This window comes from Pleurodeles waltl, chromosome 9 (assembly GCF_031143425.1).
Source record: "Pleurodeles waltl isolate 20211129_DDA chromosome 9, aPleWal1.hap1.20221129, whole genome shotgun sequence".
Classification (NCBI taxonomy): Eukaryota; Metazoa; Chordata; class Amphibia; order Caudata; family Salamandridae; genus Pleurodeles; species Pleurodeles waltl.
Genome location: NC_090448.1, coordinates 1,148,803,560 through 1,148,829,421, shown reverse-complemented (window position 1 = coordinate 1,148,829,421; position 25,862 = coordinate 1,148,803,560). Strand labels below are relative to the sequence as shown.

At 42.7% G+C, this 25,862-nt stretch overlaps 1 protein-coding gene across 1 annotated transcript; it reads left to right on the top strand.

Annotated features, from left to right (window-relative positions):
• Positions 1-644: 644 nt before the first annotated feature.
• ERH (ERH mRNA splicing and mitosis factor) lies at positions 645-24,784 on the top strand. Its single transcript, XM_069208973.1, has 4 exons — positions 645-876; positions 10,134-10,221; positions 14,252-14,372; positions 24,240-24,784. Exons 1-4 carry the CDS (start codon positions 874-876, stop codon positions 24,340-24,342), a joined length of 315 nt encoding a protein of 104 aa, XP_069065074.1. The 5' UTR covers positions 645-873; the 3' UTR covers positions 24,343-24,784.
• Positions 24,785-25,862: the final 1,078 nt, after the last annotated feature.

Here is a 25,862-nt window from a genome sequence, read left to right as displayed (position 1 = left end):
TTGCCTATAAGCCTCCCTAGTTTATGGACTTCCGTTACATTTTGAGATGGTTAACTGTCATGGAGCATAAGAAGAGGAAGTGTTTTACAGTCAGCAGGTTATATAGGGTTATACTCCATGGTTGGTCATGTGACTGTAAAGGTTTCTTGGGAAATTATGTGTTATTAAATTATTTTATTGGCTGCTGAGAAATTAAAGCAATAGAAAGAGAAGCATAATCCTCACCTCCGTGTCCTTAACAGAATTGAAAATTGAAATTGAAAATTCTTGTCACGACTGCTAGAAAGTTTTACATCCTTGCCTCCAGTACTGACAGAGAATCACAACCGCTGTGAGCAGCAAATAAATAATATAAAGTTCATTATAAGGCATTGTTATAGACAGCACTAGTGAGCTTTAATCAGGTTATCTATAGTAGACAAGTGGTTTTATGAGTTGTAAAGTAGAAATAATATTTCTTGTATTAAATAGTAAAAAGAGAGGACAAGCATAAACAGGTCCGCCCTGACACAGAATCACGAATATTCTTCGTTCTAATTATCTAGTGTTTAACATTTGGAATTTTTTACGGTCTGACCGTTATTACTGTACACCTTATTTATTGATACGTGAGTAAGCCCTAGTCTATCATTGGTTTGCAGCAATAGCGCACCGTGCACCTCGCCCCTCGTCCTCCAATGGCCGTCGCTTTATCATCGCCACAGACTGGCGCTGATTGGACGGCTTTCTACTACCTCTATTGGAGATGGACTCGGTATCCTTTTTCTCTTTCCATGTTTTCAAGGCGGGCAATGCGTCACTTCCTGTTTGGAGATCGTCGTTTCCGTTCGTGGTTCTCGCGCTTCTGATACCAACGACAGCGAGCTGCGCACCATGGTAAGCGGGGCCGCACCGGGCGGCCGAGTGCGGGGGGAGGGGGTATGGGCTGGGGAGGCGGCGCGCCTGTCGTTCGCCGGTCCCTCCCTACGGCGTGCGATACAGGCCGTAGTGGACTCCTGGAATCTTCCCGAGTCGTCATCGCTGCTCGCGGTTGTTCCGTTCTCCGTCTGCGGCCTAGATTCCTCCGCTGGCCGCAGCACGCGTCGTGCTAAGAGTAGATTCTTCGTTTGCCCGAGGGCGGTGCGTGTTCGCTCCCCGTGCCCTTCGCCTCTAGGATAGACGTGCTCGAAAACTCGCTTTTCTACTCGAAACGAGTACTCAGCTGGCTAACGCTCGCCGCTGACATCTGCCGTGGCCTGCGGATCACGAATTCGCATCCTGTGAGGGGCAGCTCGCCTTCTCGTCTCTGTGGCATGTAACGTGAATACCGTTGCTTTTGGTAATGTCTGTAATTTTTAGTGTTTGGAAATGGCAGAAGGCTGTAATGTGAAGCGCTATCCTAAGAGGTCAGTGTTTTCCACTGAGATGGATTACGGCGCTTTGAGTAGAAGGCTTTACTAGTCTATACCAGGGTAGCACTATTGACTATGCGTTTGGTGGAGTCCTTTCCAATAGGAAGTGATGTATCTCTTGACCAGGAATGGTGGGACCCCTGGGAGAAGAGCTACCGCGCTGCTTTCTCTCAAACTAGATTTTGGAGTCTCGTCATGGAGTATTTGCTAGTGGGGGTGGAGGGGAGTGGTCTATGGCAGCATTCTTTAAACTAGACTGGGCGCGTAGGGGTTTAAGCCTCTGGTAAGGCTAAAACTCACTGACTTTGGAATATATTAAACGTGGTGTTCGATAATTTATCTAAATTAAAATCGACATTAAAAAGGTAAATCGCTACAGGGCACCATTTATCCCAAAGAGATCAGATGCTTACGCCTACTTCTGCTGAGTTTATTTCAAAAGACGAAGAACTCTCCTGTACTCTGCAGTTCTCTACTGACTGGAATAGTGGCCTTATCTGATATCCCAAGCCTGCACGTTCAGGCTCCTGTGGTCCTCCCTTAAATTTATGTCGTTCTCCCCGTTCTGTTCAGGTCCTCTGGCTCTGTAGGAAAAGCGTGGTCGCTTTTACATGAGGAGGAGTGGTACTAGAGACGTGGATTTCATTAAAATATGTACTTGAGGGACAGGTTGCTTCGTACATCTGCTTGTTCCTTAAGTACATGTAGTGCGACAACAACTTACGGCAGCCATCTCATTATAAAAGAACTCTGATAATTTTCACTGATTACGCTAGGGGTCGTACTATAGTAGGCCTTGAATACTGGCAGATTACTTATTTTTCCACCCTTCTGCAGATCTACATACTGGGGCTGGAGATAGCAGTAAGCAATAGTTCCAGTTGTATGTTTAAGAATTGTCACCAGCGCTTTAATCTTTCCCCATAATGAGAGATGTTGGGCATTTACCCCTGACAAAGGTTTGAAGTAAAACATCTTCCAGGGTTGGAGAAAAAAATGTGATTGGAGAGAAATCGAACTAGTAAGTGCTCAACAGATTTTTGCATGAGCAAATCTATACACCCAAATTTGCTGGTGCTAAAATGCAGTTCACAAATAATTTCTAGCAGCACAATTTCCTGGTCTACTGTAAATTCTTATAAATTAATAAAATATGTAAATCTGCATTGATGTAAAGGCTCATACCATGGTGCACCTTTGTGACTTTCTTGGGCCCCTACATGGATCTGGCGTTAACCAAGACCTTTTTGTTTTTACTTAAAATTTCATTTGTCTCTATACATCTATCGATTTGCTTTACCGTGAGTGATCACAATCTGCTCTTTCACAAAGAGCATGTCAGCACACAAAGTGCCTTTTTGGTGCTAGAAATGAACTATTTTGGCAATGTGTGCTTTTTGAGACCAAAACATATATTTGATTTTTTTTTTTTTTTTTTTTTTTTTTTTTACAATAGTGAGGGGCCCAGCAGCTCCCACAGCAATGCTATTTTGCAAAGCCCATGGCAAACCAAGATGCACTTTAAAAAAAAAAAAAATTATTTAAATTCTAGCATACATCAACACATTTTTCTGAATGATGAAAACTTGTTGTCCTTGACCCCAAATAGTATGTCCTGGGTGTCTGGCTATACAAATTCCATGCCCCTGGGTACCCTGTTGCATAATGGAATGCACTTAAGTTTAAAGCTAGGGAAGAGTGGCACCTTGTCGAATGAGGAAGTGTCGGGAGGAGTGCTAAGTATGTTGTGACCTGAAGCAACAAGTTATAGTTGAGTGTGCTGAGATCAGTTGTCACTGTAAGAATGAGAAGTTTTAACAGCTGTATGGTACTGGAGGAAGCGTACATCAGTGTGATGAATAGTGTGTGTGTTTTCTTTCACCTGTCTGCTCTGGGACCCATTTTCGTTTCCTACAAATTGTAGGATTTAACACCATCACCTGCAAGGGCATCCTGGTGTTGAGCAGTTGTATGTGCATGGCCATGTCTTTGGTTGGCTAATTGAAAAGTCAAGTCTTCATCGTCCTGCAGAATTCAGGAAGATAGGAGAAGGCTCTGATGAGGATTGAGTGACAGTTCCACACTTTGGGAGCAACGTAAGAGAATACCCGTCCTGATCTGGGTTTATGTACGCGTGGGATGTGTGAGAATAGGAGTCCGGCAGAGTAGAGGTCTGATTGGTGGAAGAAGATGCGATTGTTGAGGTAAGTTAGGCCTGAGTTGTGTAGTTCCTTGAATGTATGTGAGAGGAGTTTGAAACGGGCACGTTTGTGTATTGGGAGCCGGTAGAGCTCCCAAACGTGTGATGTGAGTTTTGTGTGGGAAGTTGAAGATGAGTCTAGCTGCAGATTTCTGGATTGATTGTAGTTTTCTAATGAGGTGCTTGGTGATCCTGGTGTACAGGGTGTTCTGTAGGCCAAGTTGCTGGTGACTAAGGCATGAGTGACAGCTTCTGGTATGTGGAAGTGAATTGTTATTGTATATGACTGGTAGTATCTGTGGGCTTTAGTGTATGGGAGCTTCACCATCCTTTCACCGTATGTTTGTTTGTGCAGATGCAAACTAATTTTATGTACTGGCCATGTTTCTTTGTTTTGTCAGTGCTGTATTGCATGTTTTCTAATGCTAGTAATTTCATATGTTCTTGTGGGGAGGCTGTCATCGTGTCATTTGGGGGCTTTCATCTGCCTGGCATGTGGTCCTGTTGGTAGGGCCTGCAAGTGTGGCCTATTGAGCTTGGAGAATTGCTTGGCTGCTCATTTGTGTGTTGGGGTACATTGTCATTGTGTGCATTGCTTGTCGAAGATGGAGAAGGTGCAAGTTTGTCTAGCTTCTGGGTCATTGTTGAATTGGATCAGTGGGGTGTGGAATTTAATAAAATATCTACTTGTCCATGGGACAGGTTGCTTCATAAATCCAACAGTCCCTTTGGTGCCACGTAGTGACGACAAAGAATGGCAGCAGTTTCATTAGATAAGAGCTCTGGTTATAGCCTCTCCTATTGTGCCGGGCCCATACTAGTCTAAGGTTTAAATCTAGCAATTTCCTTATTGCCACCTTTCCACAGATCCACCTACGGGGGCGGAGGTAGTGATAACTTATAGTTTCAGGATTTGAATGATTTTTTGTGTGTGCAAACCTACTAACTTTCATGTTTTAGGTAGTTTCACCAGCTCTTCATCTTTTCTCATGCTGAGAGAGGTTGGAAATTTACCATTGTTTTGTAGGAGTACGAATTCCTGGCCTACTTCTGTAAATGCTTGTGAATTTGTGAAAACTGTAAATTTGCGCTAATGGAAGGATGTATATACCATTGGTGCACTTTTGTCTTTATTTAAGAATTGGACTGGTCTGGTGGTAACTAAGACTTTTGTTTTTAATAAAATTCCATATCTCTATCGACTGGCTTCACTGTGAGTGACATCTGCACACAATGTGGTTTTATTCAGAACCAGGAATACTGTGGCAATGTGTACTTCTTGAGAACAAAATTATTTTTGCCAATGTAATTTTATAATGGTCCGGCAGGTCCCACAGCTGTAAAGTTGTACAAAAATCATGTCAAAATAAAACCAGCATTAACAAAATCAAAAGGCTGACCACCAGTGTCCGAACTTGTGTATTCCATGATGGATATTTTCAGAAAATACTAGCATGCGTTAACACATTTTACTAAATGATGCTTCAAAGAAATAGTACCTACAATCTCACAGTAGTTTAGCAAAACATTTTTTTTTTCTACTTGCATTTTTTTGTGGACAGCTTAATCTGAAAGCATAGAAGAATTAATCTTGCTTTCAAGATTCTGCAAATATTTGCATCTGATCAAACCGCATTATGGGAGTGTTATAAGAAGCCTAATTGTTAAACTTTGCAAACACGTGTAACCTTTATTATACTGGAACCGCTCCATAGTATAGTCCAAGGCTTAGAACATTTCCTTGGAGCACTCACCCTAATGACAAAGGCTTTGCATTATTGAACCATAAATACATGTTTGAACAGCATTATCATATGAACAAAACAGGAATGTGGAATTCCTATCGCCCCTCTTTTATGTTTACTTTGTCCTTGGGACAAGTAGGCCCAACCCCCTGCAGCACAAACCCTTTGGCTGCCTGTTTACAGAGAGTTGAACTCTCTGCAGTTGAGGTAATGTGTTTCCTAAAGATAATGCTGTTCGAACTTGTATTTATGGTTCATTATTTGAAAGCCTTCATTATTAGCGTGCGTGCTGTAAATAAATGTTTTAAGGTCACACTTCACTACTGACGTTGGTTCCAGTACAAAAAAAAAACGTGTACACACATGTTTGAAAAGTTTAGGCTAAGTATAATGCTCCCAGAATGCTCTCTGATTATATGCAAATGAAGTGTCATTTAGTAAAATGTGTTGATGCATGCTAGTATTTCCCAAAAATATTTCTAATGGAAAATCAGTGTAGCCATTTTCAACACGATTATGGGAAGCATGAAAATAAACAAACACTGACAAAGCCAACTGATCTGACATATTTTTATAAGTCTTTTAGTTTCATCAATGCGTGTCTTGTTTTGACATGGCTTTTGTAACACTTTATTGTTGTGGGAGCTACCAGGCCCTCAACATTGTAACAAACATTGGCAAAACCCCCCCCCCAAAAGTTTTTGAACTCTTAAAGCACACGTTGCCACCAGTGGCATAACAAAGGCCCCGCAGCCGCCCTCCAGGGGGCCCCGTCAGCACAGCACCTGCCCTGAGTGAGTCTGGAGAGGGGGATCCTCCATGTTCTTTTCAAAGGGGCACCCTCCAGTTTCGTTACGTCACTGATTGCCACTGTAGTTCCTGACACTGAACAAAACTACTTTGTGTGGCAATATGCTCCTTGTGGAAGAGCAGAATGCGATCACTCACAGTAAAGCCAGCCGAAAGAGAGAGAAATAGAAGTTTAATAAAAACAAAATGTCTTTGTTAACACCAGACCTAATTAGGGACCAAGACCCACATGTAGGTAGCTTTTTGCATGTCGCAAACAGCGACTTTCACTGTTTGCGACGTGCAAAAAGCACATTGCGATGCACAAACCCAGTTTTGCGATTCAGTAACCTGGTTACCGAATCACAAAACGAGTTTGCGACTCGCAATTAGTAAGGGGTGTTCCCTTCCTAATTGCAACTCGCAGTGCAATGTAGGATTGTTTTGTGACCGCGAACGCAGGCGCAAACCAATCACAGTTTGCACCCATTTCAAATGGGTGCTAACACTTTCGCAAAAGGGAAGGGATCCCCATGGGACCCCTTTCCTATTGTGAATGTCACTGTAAACATTTTTTCAGAGCAAGCAGTGGTCCTGTGGACCACTGCCTGCTCTGAAAAAATGAAACGAAAACGTTTCATTTTTCGTTTTTGTTATGCATCTCGTTTTCCTTTAAGGAAAACGGGCTGCATTACAAAAAAATAAAGCAGTCGCAGACATGGTGGTCTGCTGTCTCCAGCAGGCCACCATTCGTGAGGGGGTCGCAAATTGCGACCCACCTCATGATTATTCATGATGTGGGCATTTGCGAAGCCCTTGCGCATCACAGATGGTGTCAAGGACACCATCCTACATTCGGATTTGCGACTCGCAATTTGCAGGCCACAAATCTGAACCTACCTACTTGTGGCCCCAAATTCTTAAAGAAAGTCACAAAAGTGCACCCATGGTATATGTCGTACCCCTATAAAATATTTGTGAACTGTATTTTAGCGTGGGTAAATACGATGTGTAGATTTGCTCATGTGAAAATCTATTGAGCATTTGCAAGTTCATTTTCCCTCCAGCCACTTTCTTCCCAACCCTGGAAGAAGTTCTAATTCTGCCATTGTCAGGAGTAAATGTCCAACCTTTCTTATTATGGGAAAATATTAGAGAGAAGCTGGTGAAAATCTTTAAAACATGCAGGTTAGTAGGTTTGCAGACTCAAAGGCATTCCAGCCCTGGAACTATTGCTTACTGCTTCCTCCAGCCCCAGTATGCAGATCTGCAGAAAGGTGGCAAAATAAGGAAATTGCTACAGTAGGGATTGAAACTCCAAGTATTCAAGCCCTACTGTGGTAGTAGCCCTGGCATAATCAGAGAGGCTATTAATTGCTGCCATAATTTGTCGCCACACTACATGGCACCAAAGGGACAAGTAGATCTTTTTACAGGACAAGTAGATTTGAGAAGCAACCTGTCCCCTGGACAAGTAGATATTTTAATAAATTCCACACCCCTGCAAAAATATTACCTTATATGAAGACAATGACATTTTTCTGATCCAGTGTACTTCAGACTGGCAGCCACAGGGTTTGTGCTGCAAGGGGTTGGTCCTACTTGTCCCAAGGGCAAAATAGACATGAAAACTTGCTGTCTTTGACCCCAAACAATATGTTCTTAGAGTCTGGCTATAGGAATTCCACATCACTGGGTTCAATAGTTATCATGTAGTAAGAAAAAAAAGGAATGCTGTGATGGTGTGGAATGTCTAGGCTGTTCCTTTATGTAAGAAATGGGATGAAATAAGTGACATGGTGTTTGTGCATGCTTGGGGCCAAGTGAGTGGCATGCTCTGGGGCAGTGGTCTTCAAACTTTTTAATGCTCCCCCCCCCCCCCCCAGAAAGATGGCAATGTTTAAATATGTCTAAACCTATTTACACATTGCAGTTAAGTACTGTTACCTCTTTAAAACTGCAATAACATGCTTCTGCTTAAAACAAAAGCATGTTATCTGTATAACATTTCTTTTGGCCACAGTTTAGCCTCCCCAGTTTGAAGACTTCTGCTCTAGGGTGCTGTGTGGATGGTTTGAGAATGTGATCATACAAGGAATGTTGGTGTCTGTGCTGGGTGAAGTGTGGTGAGAACAGTTGTAACAAAATAATGGAGCCCTAACGGAACCTCTGAGGCTGAATGTGTAAACATGACTCAAAAATGTCCGCTTTAACGCAGCTGTCTTAATAAACTAGAGCTGTTCTGTTTCTTTTAATTTCAAAGCGCAGGGTCAACTGGCTTACAAGGTTCCTTGATTCTGAATTTGTTGTCTCAAACGTAATGGAGGTGGGATGTTCATCTGCATAATGAAATAAGTCACTTAGAATGAACTGTCTAGGGGTAATATTGATGTCTATTTTTTTATGCTACTAAAGTTAGTATTTGTTAGACTTTCCTTGTCTAGTTGCACTCGAGCTCCCGTAACCCTGAGTTTGTTCCTCTTACGTTGGAAAGTCAGCAGACAGAAGTTGTACATGCTCACGGATGAGCGGAAGAGCCTTCTTTATTTGTATTGCTGTGTATCAGATTTTGTTCTGACAATTTTAACCCTGGAAAGTGGTCTCCTGCGCTGTATCTGTCGAGGCTCAAAGCATGTTTGGGTATACAAGAAAAATGCTGTTCAAAATCGACTTTGGGTAGCTGTGTATGGGATTACTTAGATGGACAGGGCTTTCGGTTTAGCTTGCTAAAAAGCACTGGACACACTGATCCAAAGATAGGTTTCTGTTGTGGGACCGGGTTCTGTCAAGTGAGAAATAATTCCAACTGGACCATTTCTAGGCACGCATTTAGATTGAATCAGTGTGTTTCCAAGGCTGTTTGGCGAGGTTTCTTAGTCAATTCGTTCATTGCTGCAGCCTGTCCTGTCGGTGGTTGGCATTGAGATGTACCTGTGGATCCTTCTAGTTTCTGGCTTAGCTCATGTTTTCAAATGATGCTTTGATGAAATGTTTTATTTCCTGGTTATTTTCTGTTCAGTTTCTTGTCAACAGTATTTCTGACTACTTAATTACTTTTGACTTTTGTGGATATTCTTGCTCTTTCTGAAAGATGTAGGGACGAGATCTCTGCCAAGGATATATGGGGAGGCTTTGTTTCCAAAAGTGCAGCCATAAGCTGGAGTTCTGTCGGCTCTTAACCATCACTATTTGAAGGTGTTTGGGCGTTGGTTTTAGGACCATGTTTTGACGTGTACAAGCACTGGGCAAGTCAAGCTTTTGCTGTCAAGGAGGTCACATCCCCGCTCTTTACACTGTATGACGCATTCTAGTGGTAGTGGTAATTTCTGGCGGCCTAACCACAATGTCATTGGTTGGATTCCATTCACAGATATATACCGTGATAATTACGTTTCTTGTTAATGGGTGATGTATGTCCCCATTGTTCCTCTCTTCAGCTGGAGACCCAGCTGTCCTGGCCTGATGCAGGCCATGCCCTGCTCTGTTCATCTTTGAACATGTTTTATACTTTACCCTAGAGTGCCATAGGCCCTTGTCTATATCATTTGTGCCTAGTGAAAAGTGGCTCCCAGTGTTCTTTTCGGCTTTCTTTCGTGTTTGGCATGGGCACCTGAGAGGGTGTGTCCTTGAGGGATAGCTGGTAATGGGCACTAGCAGCAGGGGATCTTGTGGGACTGAACAAGGGCTGTTGGTAGTTGAACATGGAAGTTTTCCATACTCTTATATGAGAAGCTGTATCTTACTGTACATTAACAAAGCAGTCACTCATCACTCTAAAATTACCACAGTTTGTTCACTAGTTTTTGGATGAAGTGTTGCGATTGGACACTTACTCGTTAGTGTTTGGGCTTCCTCTAATAATGACATAGAATTTCCACCGCTTTCTTAGCCTGCATGTTTTGTCCGTTTTAAGTGCATGTTCTTTATACTGTACTGTAGTTTTCATGTGCTCATAGTCCATGCCATTGTTTCATTGAAACGTTACTCCTCACTTTTCTTTTCCTACAGTCTCACACAATTCTGCTCGTTCAGCCCACCAAGAGGCCAGAAGGAAGAACATATGCAGATTATGAATCTGTCAATGAGTGCATGGAAGGTACGTGCTTCCCTGGGGCTGCAAGAAATGTAATATTGTTTTATACCATTAAGCGCAGCTGAACGTTTTCCCAAGTATGGGTAAACCCCTTTGATATTCCGGAACACATTTTTAAGAATTTGAGCTCGGAAGACTCTATTCTGCTTGTTTATTTGAAAGCAATATGCCCGCTTAATAATTTTTTGCTTTACCTATTCTTTAACTGTTTTGAAGTGCTTCAATTTCCAGGTGAGCTAGCGAGCAAGACCCTATAGAGAGGGTATAAGCTAGGTCAGAGGAGGGGTGATTCATGTGTGGTCTTGTGATAGAAGTCTCTGGGCACATGTTCCTTTAGACTTCTTCTTGGAGAGCATGGGATCTGATGTGATTTAGTTGAGCAGGGTCTTCTGCTGTTTTGCTCATTTGTAGGTAAATGCCGGACTGCCATTCTTGGCTTTGAGTATTTTAGGTGCTGTTGTATCCCATTGCTCTATTTTATTTAAGACATGGTTATTGCTCTGTTACAAATGTATTTTCTTTTTTGTTGTGGACGACAAGGCCAGTACAGATGTTTCCACAACGGACAAGCATAATACAGCATAATGTATCAGTTACACTTAGAAAAAAGGGATAGACTAATTTAACAGATCGTAAAAGGAATGAAGCATTGAACTTTTGATTAAAATCTGAGTTTAGCACGTACAACAAACACGTGGCCCTGAGGACATTCAGTGCTTCGATACAGGAAAGCAGTACATAAGCACATTTGACATTGGTTATCATAATCTTGTATATAAACACCAATGTTACATATTTCACAGAGCCACTCTCTTTACTGCCTGAGCATAAAAGGAGTCAAAAAGGGAAGAAGATATCCCTCAACAGTAAAAAGAAACAGCAAGCATTAACAGACATTCAGGTCCTATAAGGTGGCGATAACAGTGAGGACCTATAGATGCACGGCGTGTAAAACCAAGCAGCAGTTATGTGGTGTGATGGACGGGCCCAGTCGAAGGAGTGATGCGCATGCGGGCCTCAAGCTGTCACAAGAAGAGTTGTCGTGGCGTGTTAAAGCAAGTAAACTTATCTGAGAGGGATGACGTATCATTGGCTGCCAGATAGCCTGGAGCTTTGTCATCTGTATGAGTTAAGCCATGAGAGTGTCCTGACGTGCCAGAGATTGATGAGCCACTGAACTAAGGAGGTTGGCGTTTTCTGCTTCCATGCCGTGGCTATTGATTGTCTGGCTGCATGTATCATCTAACTAGCTAGAGTCCAGTCTGCGTTAGTAATGGCTGTCACATGGCTGGGCTCAAGACCCAGGATAACTGTGCAGTAGGTGGCTGGCAAAGGGAACCCCAAGACGTCCTTCATATGTTTCAGGACTTCTTCCAGAAGATAGTGATCGGCGTACATGTCTACAAAATGTGGGGGGAAGTCACCATGCTCCGAACCGCATCTCCAATAGAAGTCCAGGATATATAGAAGCCAACCATGTCAGGGTGTAGCAACACAAAAGGATGACGGACGGAGTGCTGAACAATGCAAGCACTCACCCCCAGTCACAGATCTGGGTTTAATCCATCGTTCTTTTGCTCACCATGCCACCCCAGTTTGGGCCCAGCCATATGCAAATCAGTCTTGACCCTGTTCCTCATGGTAACAGTCCAGCCCAAACAGCCAAGCCAGGTCCTCCCTGGACCAGAAACACCTCTTTATTTCTCCCCACCCCATGTCGACTTTACCATTTTCTCCACACCAGCAACACAATCTGCAATGGCAGTGTGCATGTGTTTGGTGAGGGGTTCCTTAGGGTGTGCACAAAATATGCTGCAGCCCTTTGGGACCTACCCTGGTCACAGAGCCCTTGGTACCTTTTACAAGTGACTTAGCTGTGGGCCAAGGGTGTGCCAATTGTAAGATTACAGCCATTTCATTTGCTCTTTTCGGTATCATTTTTAAAATCCTTCCTTGATAGTAGTCAATCATGCCCGTTAGTCCTGCTCTTTGGGGATAGGGACCAACTACTGTATAATTATGCTTTGTACTTTTTTATCTCTTCTTAAGGGGAATTTTTTTTTTTCTTCGTTTCCTGTCTGGGTTCCGCAAAGCTTCCCCTTTTCTTTTGCCGGACAATTGGCTGCGCTGTAAACCAGACTGTAAATCAGGCTGTTATCTTGGGTGCGTTCCCCGTGGTGGGAGGGATGACTGAGGTCCGTCCGCTTGTTTAATGACTTTTTTTTTTTTTTTTTAAACTTTGGAGGCTTTACCTGAGTACCAGCTACATTATACAAGGACTTTTATTTTGAGGCATGGGGGGCATTAAGTGATGTTGAGTCCGCTGTGACTCAAACCTGGGTCCTTAGTTTCAAAGTAGTCAGCTCTAGTCCTTGCACATCACCTTCTCCCTGTTCGAACATGTTTTCATGGAGCTTTTGAGGCACTCCTGTTCCTTCAATTGTTGCAGTGCGGCACGCCACACTTAGTTTACATATGGCAGCCGCGCCTTTCACTCTGCATGGCTCACCCACCTCCATTTGTTGTTTTAATTACTTTTGCTGGATGTATTGCTGGCACTTCTTGGTGCAATTCCAGTGCTATGAGTATTAGAATGTACAACTCGGCGCTTGCTATACGTTGTGCTGTTGTGGCTAGTTTTCTGCTTCCGTTCAGTAATTGCAAATGTGATTAAGTGTGAATTGAATTGTCATGCACAAAATTTAAAAAGGCCCCAGTGTACGTGCAACACAAACACGAAAATGTCACACCCAAGCAGACCAAAAACTCATCAGCCCAATAGTAGGATTATCATTTGAACTTTGACATGCTGCTGTGACTCCTTAGATATAGTATTTCAACTCTGTCCCTACAGCTTTACGTGCCAAAATGAAATAAAGGATTTCCCGCAAACACACAACCATAGTTTAACTTGTATTTCTTCCCTTTCTTCCAAACTGATGTGATGCATGATTGTATAGCAGCCAGGCTCTCGTTAGTAAAATGACAACGTGAGGCTTGAAACACACGGGCGGTGATTTGCGTGTGATGTAATGTGCTTGTGCCGTTTGTCTTTCCCAGCTCGCTGACTCGTGGTCAGCTGCCCGTACGTGGCAACAGGATAGAGTTGTGTGGAGTGAGAGTACTTAGTGCTTTTATCACTACAACATGGACATTTAGTTAGTGTGCCACATTCCTTTGCAATTTCGACTTTTATTTTGCATGCCTCAATTCATTATGCAGGGCCTCTGGAATTATGTGGCAGAGGGCCAAATTATGCAGTGGGGTGACCAATTTATGTAGCAAGAAAAGTCCAGTTATGCATTTACAAAGCCAATAGCTCTAACTCAAGCGGATGCAGTGTCGCAAGCTTGTGCTCCTGCTGTAAGCCCTCTGCATCTCAAGCATCCAAACTGTTTCACGTGAACATGAAAGTGGAGATTTTGTTATTTTGGTGTTGACCACATATAAAAAAGACGGGATGCAGTTCTGAAATGTTTCTTCGTTAAGCTGTTTCTCACCAAGACACCTGCAATCCTTGCTGTGACTATACCACAGTGTTATCCAACTCTACGCAGAGATATTTTGTATATAGTAGTGAACCTTGTGGACAGACGGTTGCATAGAAGGCATTTCAGACTGTTCTTTCCACCACAGTTTTGTGGCACTTAATTTTTTTTAAACCCCCGCCCCCATAAGGGGACGTCCGGAGTTATGCGCAATGTATAATGTGGACTGAGTTCTGCCTGAACAGAGCTAGACTGAAGCCGAATTCCATGAACAAGCCACAAACTGGTCACTGTCCACCTTATGGTTTCATGCGACAGGATGGTTGTGCCACACCGTATGATCATTCTTGGTTTGAGTAGACTGGACCTCGATATTTAAACATTCTGCAGTGCCAGCGTTGCTGGTGTGAATTATTTTCATTGAAAGGCATCACTGAGAAATGGTCACTAAGATTGCATTGCTGTGAGACTGGGGATTGCAGAGCAGATGAATTATGTCCTATTGCGTGTAGTGTTTGCTGCAGTGTTTGTTTTTGTCTCTGCAGGGGTCTGCAAAATGTATGAAGAGCATCTGAAGAGAATGAACCCCAACAGTCCTTCCATAACCTATGACATCAGTCAACTGTTCGACTTCATTGATGACCTGGCTGATCTCAGCTGCCTTGTGTAAGTATTGTGTTGAAAAAAGAACTCTGGCCTGAATTAACTGCCTTGTCCAGTCGTGCTAGGACCATTCTTAGAGTGTGGGTGCTGCCATTAATGTTACCTAACAGAAGTCACCTAGATTGTGAAAAACTCGAGCATTACACAAAGAATATGTATTTCAGGTGAGCATCGCTCATTCAGCAGGGAGTGGTAAGGGTGTGGTATGTAGCTGTTTTTGCGTTTTGTAAATACATTACTAAAGCAGACTACATATTTTTAATTGAAATGGACAGTACATTTGCACGGATGTCGCACACAAATTATAAGGTTGACAAATTATGTTACAGGGCTCGAAAAATCTACTTGACCACTCTCTATGCTGGGTATTATTTTATGAGTTCGAGCTATTTTTTTATTACCCTCGACCCTTCTGGAGAGTGGACAAAGAAGGTGTTCTGTTCAGTCAGAAACTGAATTGGCGATTAAAATGCCTTTAAATCTTATTCTTGTCACATTTGCTCTGTTCAGAGACAGAGGTCAAAAGTCAGTTTGTCTTCCTGCAATGCAAATACCTTTCCTTGTGACTGCAGAGTTCCAGGATTTTTGTAAGGTGAGCTGTCTGACCTATGTGAAATGAAAGGCTTTTGGTATCAGGTTTTTCCTAACACGCAGCATTTATATAACTAAGTCAACTTTACAAACATTTGAAAATATCTTTCAGTAGCTGTAAAAGACCATTTTTGTACTTCTGTGTGATTGAAAAAAACATTTTAATTGGATGAAAAAAAGTCAGTACACTTTACTTGGTGGTGTGTAAATGATGTTTTCTGAAACCCAATTTTCATAGATTGTTACTACACTATAGTTTTATTAGTAAAGCTGCAAGTTAGTAGAATGGTTTTTGGACATTTCTTGGAAATTTACTGTTGCGCTACCACGTGCTTTAGGCATATATTTATTTAAAGTGAGTGTTTAACCAAACTGAGAAACAATCCTGCCCTGATGGCAAATCTATTAGTAAACTAAGAGGCAAGTCATGCATTGATCATGTGTACTCTATATGTGGGCTAGATTTATTAAAACCGGAGCAAATGTTTTAGTGTATCTAATCAAACCAAACACAACAATAATGCTGACCTCACATATTTTAAGGTGCACTCACGTGGGAATGAAAAAAAAGGCAACTGTAAAACACAGTATTTGCCTAGAATCGCACAATTTGAGGCCTGTTTCCGGGTTAAGTACATCAGTTACGTTGAGTAGATTATTCAAGCTACTTGACCTGCAGGTCTAGTAACATTTTACTGACTTTTTTTTTCTATGCCTGTGTTAAGGGTGCATCATCATTTTTATTTAACTTTCTAAACATCAGCATAGATATTTAGGGGGTGCTGAAGTAAACTTCCTGCACCTATGCCTGTCTAGTCCTAAGTAGGTGAGAGTATGAGGCCTGGCCTCGGCACAGGCAGTTTTGTCTGTCCCACACTGATTAAAATATCAATCAATCAGTGTATTTGTAGAGCGCACTACCACCCGTGAGGGTCTCAAGGCGCTGGGCGGGGGCTGCTACTGCTCAAATAGCCAGGTTTTGAGCCGCTTCCTGAAAGTCAGCAGGTCTTCGGTCTGTTGTAGGGGCAAGGGAAGGGTGTTCCAGGTCTTGGCGGCGAGGTGGGAGAAGGATCTGCCTCTGGTAGTCGCTCTCCGGATGCGGAGAACGGTGGCTAGGACTAGGTCAGCTGAGCGGAGTTGGCGGGACGGGGTGTAGAAGGTGAGTCATCTGAGGTAGGCTGGACCAGTGTTGTGGAGCGCCTTGTGTGCGTGGGTGAGGAGCTTGAAGGTTATCCTTTTGTTGACTGGGAGCGTTGCAGTTGTTTGAGGAGTTTGGCCGGGGCTTTTGCGTAGAGGGTGTTTCCGTAGTTAAGTTTGCTGCTAACGAGGGCTTGGGTGACTGTTCTTCTTGTATCTGTGGGGACCCATCTGTAGATCATGCGGAGGGTGTTGAAGCAGGTTGAGGAGACAGCGCTAACTTGCTTGGTCGAGGAGAGTGAGTTGAGGATGATGCCCTGGTTGGTGGGTGTTGGGGCTGCTCCCAGAGCTGTCGGCCACCAGGAGTCGTCCCATGCTTTGGGGTTGGTGCCGAAGATTAGGGCCTCTGTCTTATCCGAGTTCAATTTCAGTTTGCTGTTCCTCATTCATTTGGCGACAGCCTTCATTCCTTCATGGAGGTTAAATTTGGCAGTGAGGGAGAGGATCAGTTAGGTGTCTTCGGCTTAGGAGATGATGTTGAGGTTGTGCAGCCGAGCGACGCGAGCGGGCCATGTAGATGTTGAAAAATGTAGGGCTGAGGGACGAACCTTGGGGAGCGCTGCAGATGATCTTGGAGGCTTCGGAGCGGAAAGGGGGGAGGCGGACGCTCTGGGTTCTGCGGGAGAGGAAGGAGGTGGTCCACTCCAGAGCCTTGTCCCGGATCCCTGCATTGTGAAGGCGTGCGCGTAGGATGCAGTGGCAGGCGGTGTTGAAGGCGGCTGAGAGGTCCAGGAGGATGAGGGCCGCGGTTTTGCCGTAGTCAAGCAGGGCCCTGATGTCAGTGGCGGCGATGAGGGGGGTTTCCGTACTGTGGTTGCTGCGGGACCCTGACTGGGATGGGTCCAGGGTGTTTTCTTCGAGGTAGTGGGTCAGTTGTCTGACTATCTTCTCGACGACCTTGGCCGGGAATGGGAGAAGGGAGATGGGGCGGAAGTTCTAGAGGTCTCTCGGGTCCGCCTTGGGTTTCTTGAGTAGGGGTTTGATCTCTGCATGCTTCTAGCTCTCTGGGTAGGTTGCGGTCTCGAAGGAGCTGTTGATGACTTGGCAGAGGTTGGGCGCGATGGTGGCGCTTGCTTTGTTAAAGGTGTGGTGTGGGCATGGGTCAGACGGAGATCCAGAGTGGATGGAGCCCATGGTTTTGTGTCGTCTTCGTTCACGTTGGCCCAGGACTTCAGCTCCTTGGCAAGTTCGAGAAGAAAGGCAGATGCCATGTTGAGTTGGGAGGTAATTCCAGGATTTGATGCTTGGTATGAGAATGATCAACGTTCTGCTTCTGTGTGTGTGTGTGTAAGGAATGATGCTGAGCGAACGTGTCTGGTGGGTTGATGGAAGTGAAGATGGTGATTGAGGTTTGTCTGTCCTTTGTTTTGCAATGACTTGAATGCATGTATGAGGAGTTTAGTGAAGCTCTGAGGTGTGGATTTGGTGCCGAAAGTAGAGGATGAGTCTGGGGGCTGCATTTTGGATGGTTTGAAGCCTGAAGATGGGTTGGTATGCTGGCATAGTGCCACCGTAGTCGTGATTAGGGCCAGGGTAATAGTATATCTGGCGTCCATGGGAGCTACTTGAAGATTTTGCATCAAATGCAAATGGACTCATGAGGAAGTGACAGCGGTGACCTGAGACTTCATGGTGAGGTTGGTGTCCAGGATGAGTCCTAGGTTGTTTGTGTGGTTGATTAGAATAGATGTGGATCCTAAATCTGTGAGCCACCATGGCAATATACACTGGTTTTGTCTAATGGTATTTTCCTAGCTGTCAAGATGTACAGTCGAGCGGTGACCACTTGGTGGCACTGTTGACTTTTTTTCCTGCTCTTCTAAGACTGGATCAGGGTTGAATGGGATATAGCATCTAGCTATCTTAAGATTTGATTGTTCTTGTGTGTCTTGAATTGCTTGTTTACCCAATTACTAGAAAGCTGTATGTCTTGATTTTTTTCAGGCCTGTTGAATTGAAAAAAAATAAAAGTAAAATCTCACCATGTTTTCTAAACTGATAGTTCAGGGGTCTTCAACCTTTTCACTAACGAGCTACTTCTGTTCAATGAAAATCATCACCATGAGCTATTAAAATTAGTGTTGTCATCAGACAAGATTACATTAGTGACCCTCATTAGCAAGATTATCAGCAGCCTAACTCAAGATAATCCATCCCACCAGGTGGACAGAGGAGGGGCACTCATTGTAGGGACTCTGTATGGCACCTTTAGAAATTCAATCTAATGTGTCCATGACCTCTTTGATTATAGCAGGCCTAAAAGGCAAAGTGGTGGAGCTGGGTTGGCAGGAATACCCTGACCGATTCCACGTTTGCCTCTTCCAGGAGACCTGGCTACTAAATGCAATGCACAAACTAGTGTATAAGGCTTTCTATACTAATGATATTCCCTCGCTAAAAGGTAAATCTTCAGGAAGGCTGTTGATATGGGTTAAAATATCTCTACCAGTCTCGGTAGAGATTGTTGACTTGGCCTCCACAGACATACTAGGAATCTGGGTAAAGGAGCGGGGTGGCTGGGAGTTTTTTTTTTTTTTTATGTTTATATCGGACGGTGAAGGCTTAGTGTTAAATCCTTAGTGGTCACTGATTTTGATAGTTTCAGGGGTACTGAATCCCAAAGCGCGTAGCCTTTGAGTGTGCAATGGTAGGATGGAGTCTGATTGCCCTAGTGCTTTCACGTATGTGAAGGAGGCTTTGTCTTCAAAAAATAGAATACGTATTGCTTAGTGCAGGGAAATGGGAATTGGCTAAACATTTTGAAGTAGAAAGTAGAGAAGATAGAGATCATAACCCCCTCTGCCTGTCCCTTCATGAAAGACTTTTCGATTCACGGCCTATACTTGAAAGCCTTGTCCAAGGCCAGCTAGTGATTGTGAACAATCGCAGGTCACTTAGGTGGCCTTCGATGCTGGCAAAAACAGATGTTTTGACCAGGATATATACAGCCTTTGCAGATGTTGACTCCCTATATAGGCCGGCCACCTTCTAGAATCCAGATTATGGCTGTACATTCCCTTTTAGCTGAAGAGATAAAGAACAAATGAATGAAAAATACTATGAACAAAAATAAGGGGAACCCATGAGTAAAGACTAGGACAAATCAATGGAATTCAGAAAAGTGTAGCGAGGCTAAAAAGCACTTTTTAATGGAGCTTAAGACCAAGAACAGCATGGGTATTCGAGAAGCAAGGGCAGAGTATAAGATTGCATTATTGAAAGCGCAGGATTGGGATGATGCTAATTGGAAAGAACTAATCAAAGCGGTGAAAAGAAAAAATAGCAACATGTTTTGGAAAATCGTAGCGCATGGTAGTACAGATGCCTGTGTACATAGTGACTACTATGTAGATCCTGAAACTTGGACTAGGCACTTCTCTGAACTGTATACAAATGCTGCCAAATGGGCTAGTGACATGTATGGAATAGACGATTACCTGGTTACAACAGAAAATGAGGAAGAGTGTCTGGTCAGCAGTGGGGCGGGGGCTACCGGGTCTGGTTCCTTTTACCATAGAAGAAACAACTCCGGCAATAGAGGGGATTAAAATCAGTGCTGAGCCTTGACAAAATTCCAGGTGATTTGCTAAGGCGTGCTAAAGATGTATGGGTGCCATACGTTAACCTTCTCTGCAGTGCAGTTGCTTCAGGCACACCAATTCGTGAGACGCGGAGAGGAGCTGAAATAGTTCAATCCACAAAAAAGGTAACAAGCAGGATCCTGCAAACTATAGGCCAATTAGTTTAAGATCCGTTTAGCATATATTTTCTGTAAAACATCTATCAAACAGATTGATTATCTGGATGGGTGATTATAAAGCACTTACGCCGTATCAGGCTGGGTTTAGGCTGCATGCAAGTTTGATCGACCAAGTGTTCAAATGTTGGTTTGGGATGGAAGTATGCTAAGAAACATCCATTTACATATTGCTTTTATTGATCTCAAAACAGCGTTTGCAGTCTTCAATAAATCATAAAAATGTTGCTTGATCTGCAAGTCGAGTAGCTTGAATAAACTACTCGACCCTAACTGTAATGTACTTGACCCAGAAACGGGACTAAAATTGTGTGATCCTAAGCAAATATTGTATTTTACATTCTCTTCTTCATTCTCACATATGAGTGCGCCTTCAAATATGAGTTCATCATTTTTTGCTGTTGAAAAATCTTCTTGTTTGATTAAATAGACTAAACGTTTGCTCCATGTATATTAAATCTAGCACACATAGGGTACACATTTGCCGTCAGAGCAGGAGTGTTTCTCAGTTTGTTCAAACACTCACTATTAATAAATATATTACTAAAGCATGATGTGGTAGTGCACTGTCATTTGCAGAGTAATTTTCTGGGAAATTTCCAAAAACCTTTCCACTAACTTGCAGCTTTACTGATAAAACTATATAATGTATTAAGAATGTGTGAAAATTGGGTTTCAGAAAACATTTATCATTTGCACATCACCAAGTAGTGTTCTGACTTTTTTTTTCATTTTATTAAAATATATTTTTCATCACAGAGAAGTACAAAAATGGTCTTTCACAGCTACTGAAATATATTTTGAAATGTTTGTAAAGTTGACTTAGTTATATAAATGTGTGTTAGAAAAAAGCTGACACCGAAAGCCTTTCACTTCACATAGGTCAGACAGTTCACCTTACAAAATCCTGGAACTCTGCAGTCACAAGGAAAAGTATTTGCATTGTAAGAAGACAAACTGACTTTTGACCTCTGTCTCTAAACACAGAGCAAATGTGACAAATAAGACTTTAAGGCACCTTAATTGCTAATTCAGTTAAAACAGAGCACCTGTTTGTCCACTTGCCAGCAGGGTCAAGTGGAATTTAAAAATAGCTCGACCTCATAAAATAAAACTCGTCACTGGGAGTGGTCGAGAAGATATTTCGAGCCCTGGTTTGACTTGGTGCCAAGGGGTTTATTGTTGGCCTCATTGAAAAAAGTTCTTAATTTTTTTATTTCAAATTATTAGGCTACACCAGGGCAATTATGCCAGAGTACGATGGGACCCACAAGGCCAAGTAACTTATCCCATCCCAGTTAGAAGAGGGGTAGGACGGGGTGTGTGCTGGCTCCCACGCTAATGTCGCTGTAAATGAATGACGTGGTAGACTTTTACAAAGTGTACATACGATGCACCAAATTAATGCAGCTCCCCTGTGACCGCATAATTATTCACTGAAGACACCATTCTAATATCACTGATGCCGAAGGGCCTCCAAAATCTTTTAAACTCATTTAGCAGTTATTGCGGAAGAAAAGGTATGATGAACATACAGAAAATTAAGTGCATGGCATTTAAACCCCATAGGGGCTTCAAACGGAATCTGGCTGATACTGGCACAAGTTGGAGTTTGTTGATCATTTAGTTACCTTGGTGTAACTTTGAACTCGGGTGTCCTGGTCCCCACAGATAAATAAATCTAAAGCAATATTGGCCCAGAATTCTAGGGCTGTTACAAAAAATAACTCCATCAAACTTCACTGTGCAGGGCAATTTCTCCTGCCCTTGAGATATGCAAATGTAAAGCACAAACAGCAGCCCTATTTTGGGCTGAACTGTGGGGGATCAATTGATTGGGTTGCAAGAGAAGTGAAGAAAATGAATGCACGTTGTCCTTGCTACATCTCCCTAAAAGTACCCCATTGAATCCAGTTTTTCAAGACTTGTCAATTAGGAGGGGAGACGATCTGGCCTTCCTTAGACCTTTACTTTTTTTGGATAAGGATGTGGGTGATGAAAGATTTAGTCCATTACAGGGGAGGTTTTGGTGGAAGTGATGAAAATGGACAAATGCAGTTCACTACCATGGTTATGTTATTGTTAAAAAAATGGTGGGGTGAACCAGGCCTGATGACTACTCACTGCAAGGTTCTGCTCGAACAGGCTTACTGGTCCTATTTGTTAAGGCGTCATCAGAACCCAGGAGTGAAGAAACTGTCCGAATGATTTTTGTCCAACAAAGTCTGTTTCAAACCAAAGCTAGATAGGTGCAGCCACCAATGGCTGAGATCTTGTTCATGAGATTTGATTTCTGCACTTTGTTTACTACTACATTTAATTCAAAATGAGGATTTGGGGGGAAGCAGAGGGTGGAGTAAATCGCGCTAATTGGACTTTGTGGCTACAATGCTATTAAGAACATTGCGCACGTCGTGTTCTTTTGTTCGGTTGTATTACTAGAGCAAAATGGATACGACCAATTTGCAGTAATTTAGGTTTTAGAAAGCACGTAGAAGCACAAAGGGTATTGCATAATCCATCCAAATCAGTTTTATGAGTTGGTAGATATTTGTACATAGCTTATGAGGAAGAAATCTGTTGCTTTAGGAATAGGACTAATTTATTTTATGAGGCAATTCTTTTTTGTTAGCTGGAATATTGCACGATGTTTTGCTTTACGTTGTGTTTTTATTTTTTTATGTGCTTTTATGGTTTTTAAGCGAAATTTAAGCTTGACTGCCAGCAGTAATGTAAAAAAGACTTAGTCAATTTGAAATGCCTCTACAAGGGGAATACATACGCACAGGTGTGATGACCCCCTGGCACCAAGGTGCATGATTCATCATTCAAATATCTGCTTTAAATCGATTCTAAATGTTTTGGCTTCTGAGAATACACACTTTCATATAAAATACATGATTTTCAGTTCTGATATACGTATAATAGTTCAACCAAACAAAAGCTTCTAATTTAGTAGGCTGGACTGCACACAGGATAACTACTCCCAGGTAGCTGGAGAGCTACCAGTAGCTCCCGAGCTACTGACTGCAGAAGCCTGGTCTAGTATGTCAATCTGAGCTTCGACGGGGCTACTGCCATTGTGATCTGCATCCCTGCTGTTCTCTGTAGAATTGTTTTAATGCACTTGCTCTCTAATCCGCCATCTACTGCATGCATTGTGGGTTTAAATATTAAATGTTTAGCTCGAACTCCTCAATTTGTCAAAAAGCCACACGTGGTGCAGCGATCCTTTTGTAAAGTTTAAGTGATAGCCTTTCATTCGCTGATGGCTTTACCCAGTAAACCTGCTACAGGCTTCTTTTTTTTTTTTCCCCCAGATAATGTTAGTGTGCTAAAATGGCATGTGAAATAATAGTGCCCTAGAAGGTACTGCCTGGCTGTCTTTTTCATACTGCTTAACAGCCCTAGCGGGAAGTCTGTTTCACAGATCCAGAGAAGGTTGCAGTGTTGTGACCTTGTAGTTCCCAGAAGACTAATGGCACGAAGTAGTGCTGTCAATTTAAAGTTTTTTTTTTTGGGGGGGGGGGGGGTGGCTGGAGGGGATCTTGCACATGAGCGAAGGTTGTTCAGGGTGTTTGAATATGTCTGGGGCTATCTTTGCATGCCCTTGTCTTTAGAAGACTGCCAGTCTTACAAAAAATAAATAAATAAGCCCCTATACCGGGTGATGTTATAAAGTATTTCGCGGGTACAGTGACCCATTAGTTTTTCAGTCTTTTTTTAATTATTTTTTTTATTATTTTTAGTAGTGCTTGTGCAACCAAGCCTACAGTTACAGGCAAGACATTGTGTTGTACTTATTAGTAGTTTAAAATAGTTTTGTTCCTGATGATTTTAATAATCTGTATACTTGGCTAGATCACTGTCTTAATAGGTGCTGGCGATCGGTGCTTTCTTGCCTAAGTTGGCAGTTCTTTTTTCCCCTAATGTGAGACAGTGGACTGGGAGTGATTGATTCCCTTGGTCTATAAACTGTTACTCCGTGTTCTCTAACAGAAATTGACGTTGTCTTTATAGGCGGTACACTATTCTTTCATTTATTTTGTCAACTTGAAAGAATGGAAGGGCAGAAGAACATGTAGCTGGCAGTGTGCTCTTGTATACAAAACCCTTTGGAAGTGAATGGTTGACTTCTAAATGCCACATGCCTTCCCTTGTGCCACAGCTGTTAGCTCATCACCCTCGCCTCTTTAGTTACCGGTCTATACCTGAATGGACCCCTTTTCCACTGATTGTTTGGCTTCTACGCGCCTAACCTTACTGTAAAACTGTAGATCACATATCCTGGTGTTTAACTCTACACCTTTACCTTTTTCTTGTAGGTACCGTGCGGACACCCAGACGTACCAACCATACAACAAAGACTGGATCAAAGAGAAGATCTACGTGCTTCTGCGCAGACAGGCCCAACAGGCGGGCAAATGACCTGGAGGACTGCATCACTAGCGTCCAGTGGGGGAGGTTTGGGGGGTGGGATTGGGCGGGAGGTTGAACCGGTATGTACAGCGCGTGGTAGTCAGTTTTGTATTATAGTAGTACGGTTTCCGTTTTGTTCTCACCCACGACTAAATTTTTTTTTTTTTTTTTTTTTGAGGGGAGGGTGATGAATGAATGTTTTGTTCCATTTTTATCTTTCTATATTTAAAAGTAAAAAAGGATTTAAAGTTTCAGCATGTTCCAGGTTTACCTGGGGATTTAGAGCAGCTGGCTTATATTTGGTTTGCCAACACCTTGTTTCCATGCCCTCACGCTTAAGTTTAAAGGTATTGGTTTTGTAGCTTGTCATCCTCTGAGTGAACCTCTTGAAACGTGTTGAAGATGTTTTGTGGGGGAAGGATAATAAAAACACTCGCTTAAAACCTTACAATGCATCTGGTTGTGGTGTTCTTTTTTTTTATATATATATATATATATATATATATATATATTTATTTTTATCATTGGTTTAAGGTTTTACACAGTGGGTGCACTTACTCCCCTGACAGTGTGCCCTTCGTCCCACCAAGCCATTCACCTCCCCTAGTCGTCTCCACATCCTTTGGTACCAGTTAAAACCTCAATGGTACAAGTTTGTAACCTATCCGCCGTAAGGGCAGACCTGTGAGTATGCTAGTCTTCACCCTGTGGAAGACCGAAAAATGATGCTGCCTTTGCTAAACTGATTTGGGCCAGGTACTAATAACATTTGATATTGCTTTTTATGCAGCTAGTGTTTAATTCGTACGCTACCACACCTCCTGTGGTAAAGGTAATATTGCTTGCTAATTTTATGCTTAATTTTCCTAATTTCAAAGACCTTTGCGATCAATCTGAATCTGCTTTGAATTTACTAGCCTATTCTGTTTCTTTTAAAGTCCTTGTTTGTTGCGCATCAATTCTTTATTGTTCTGGTGAGACGTTTCGTAGCCGTTAAGATTAAGCCTTGTTCTAGATGCCATTTTAGTCAGTGGCCTAGCTGTTTGAAAGAAGGCAGGATTGGTGGGGGAAGATTGGGCATATGAAGACACTTGCGGTGCAAATGCACAAAGGCAAGCCTTTGTCTTACCGGTGTCCAGCCCCTGCAGTTTAGGGGCCATAAAATGCACATTCCTCACCTCCTCTACCATCCAGGAGTGAAACTCTAAATATGATGCTCCGTTGCAACGATTTTCAAATCTGTCTAAAGTTGTTGGTCTCTTCTCCTTCACCATTTTGCAGTGAACCTTACATGCTGGTGCAAATTTATGACCACCATTCTAGGATTGTTACTTTGACTTTATTTATTACGGAGTCATGGCTTAAGAGTTGGTCCAATATGGATGTTGCAGCTTCTCTCCAATCAGGGTATTTAATTCTCCACTGTGCTGGCTCAGAGATAAGAGGTGGAGGCTTTGCATAGTTTTTCGCAAACCGCTTCAGTATTCATCGTTTGTAGCTGATGGCTTCAGTGTCTCTGCTTTTGCTTT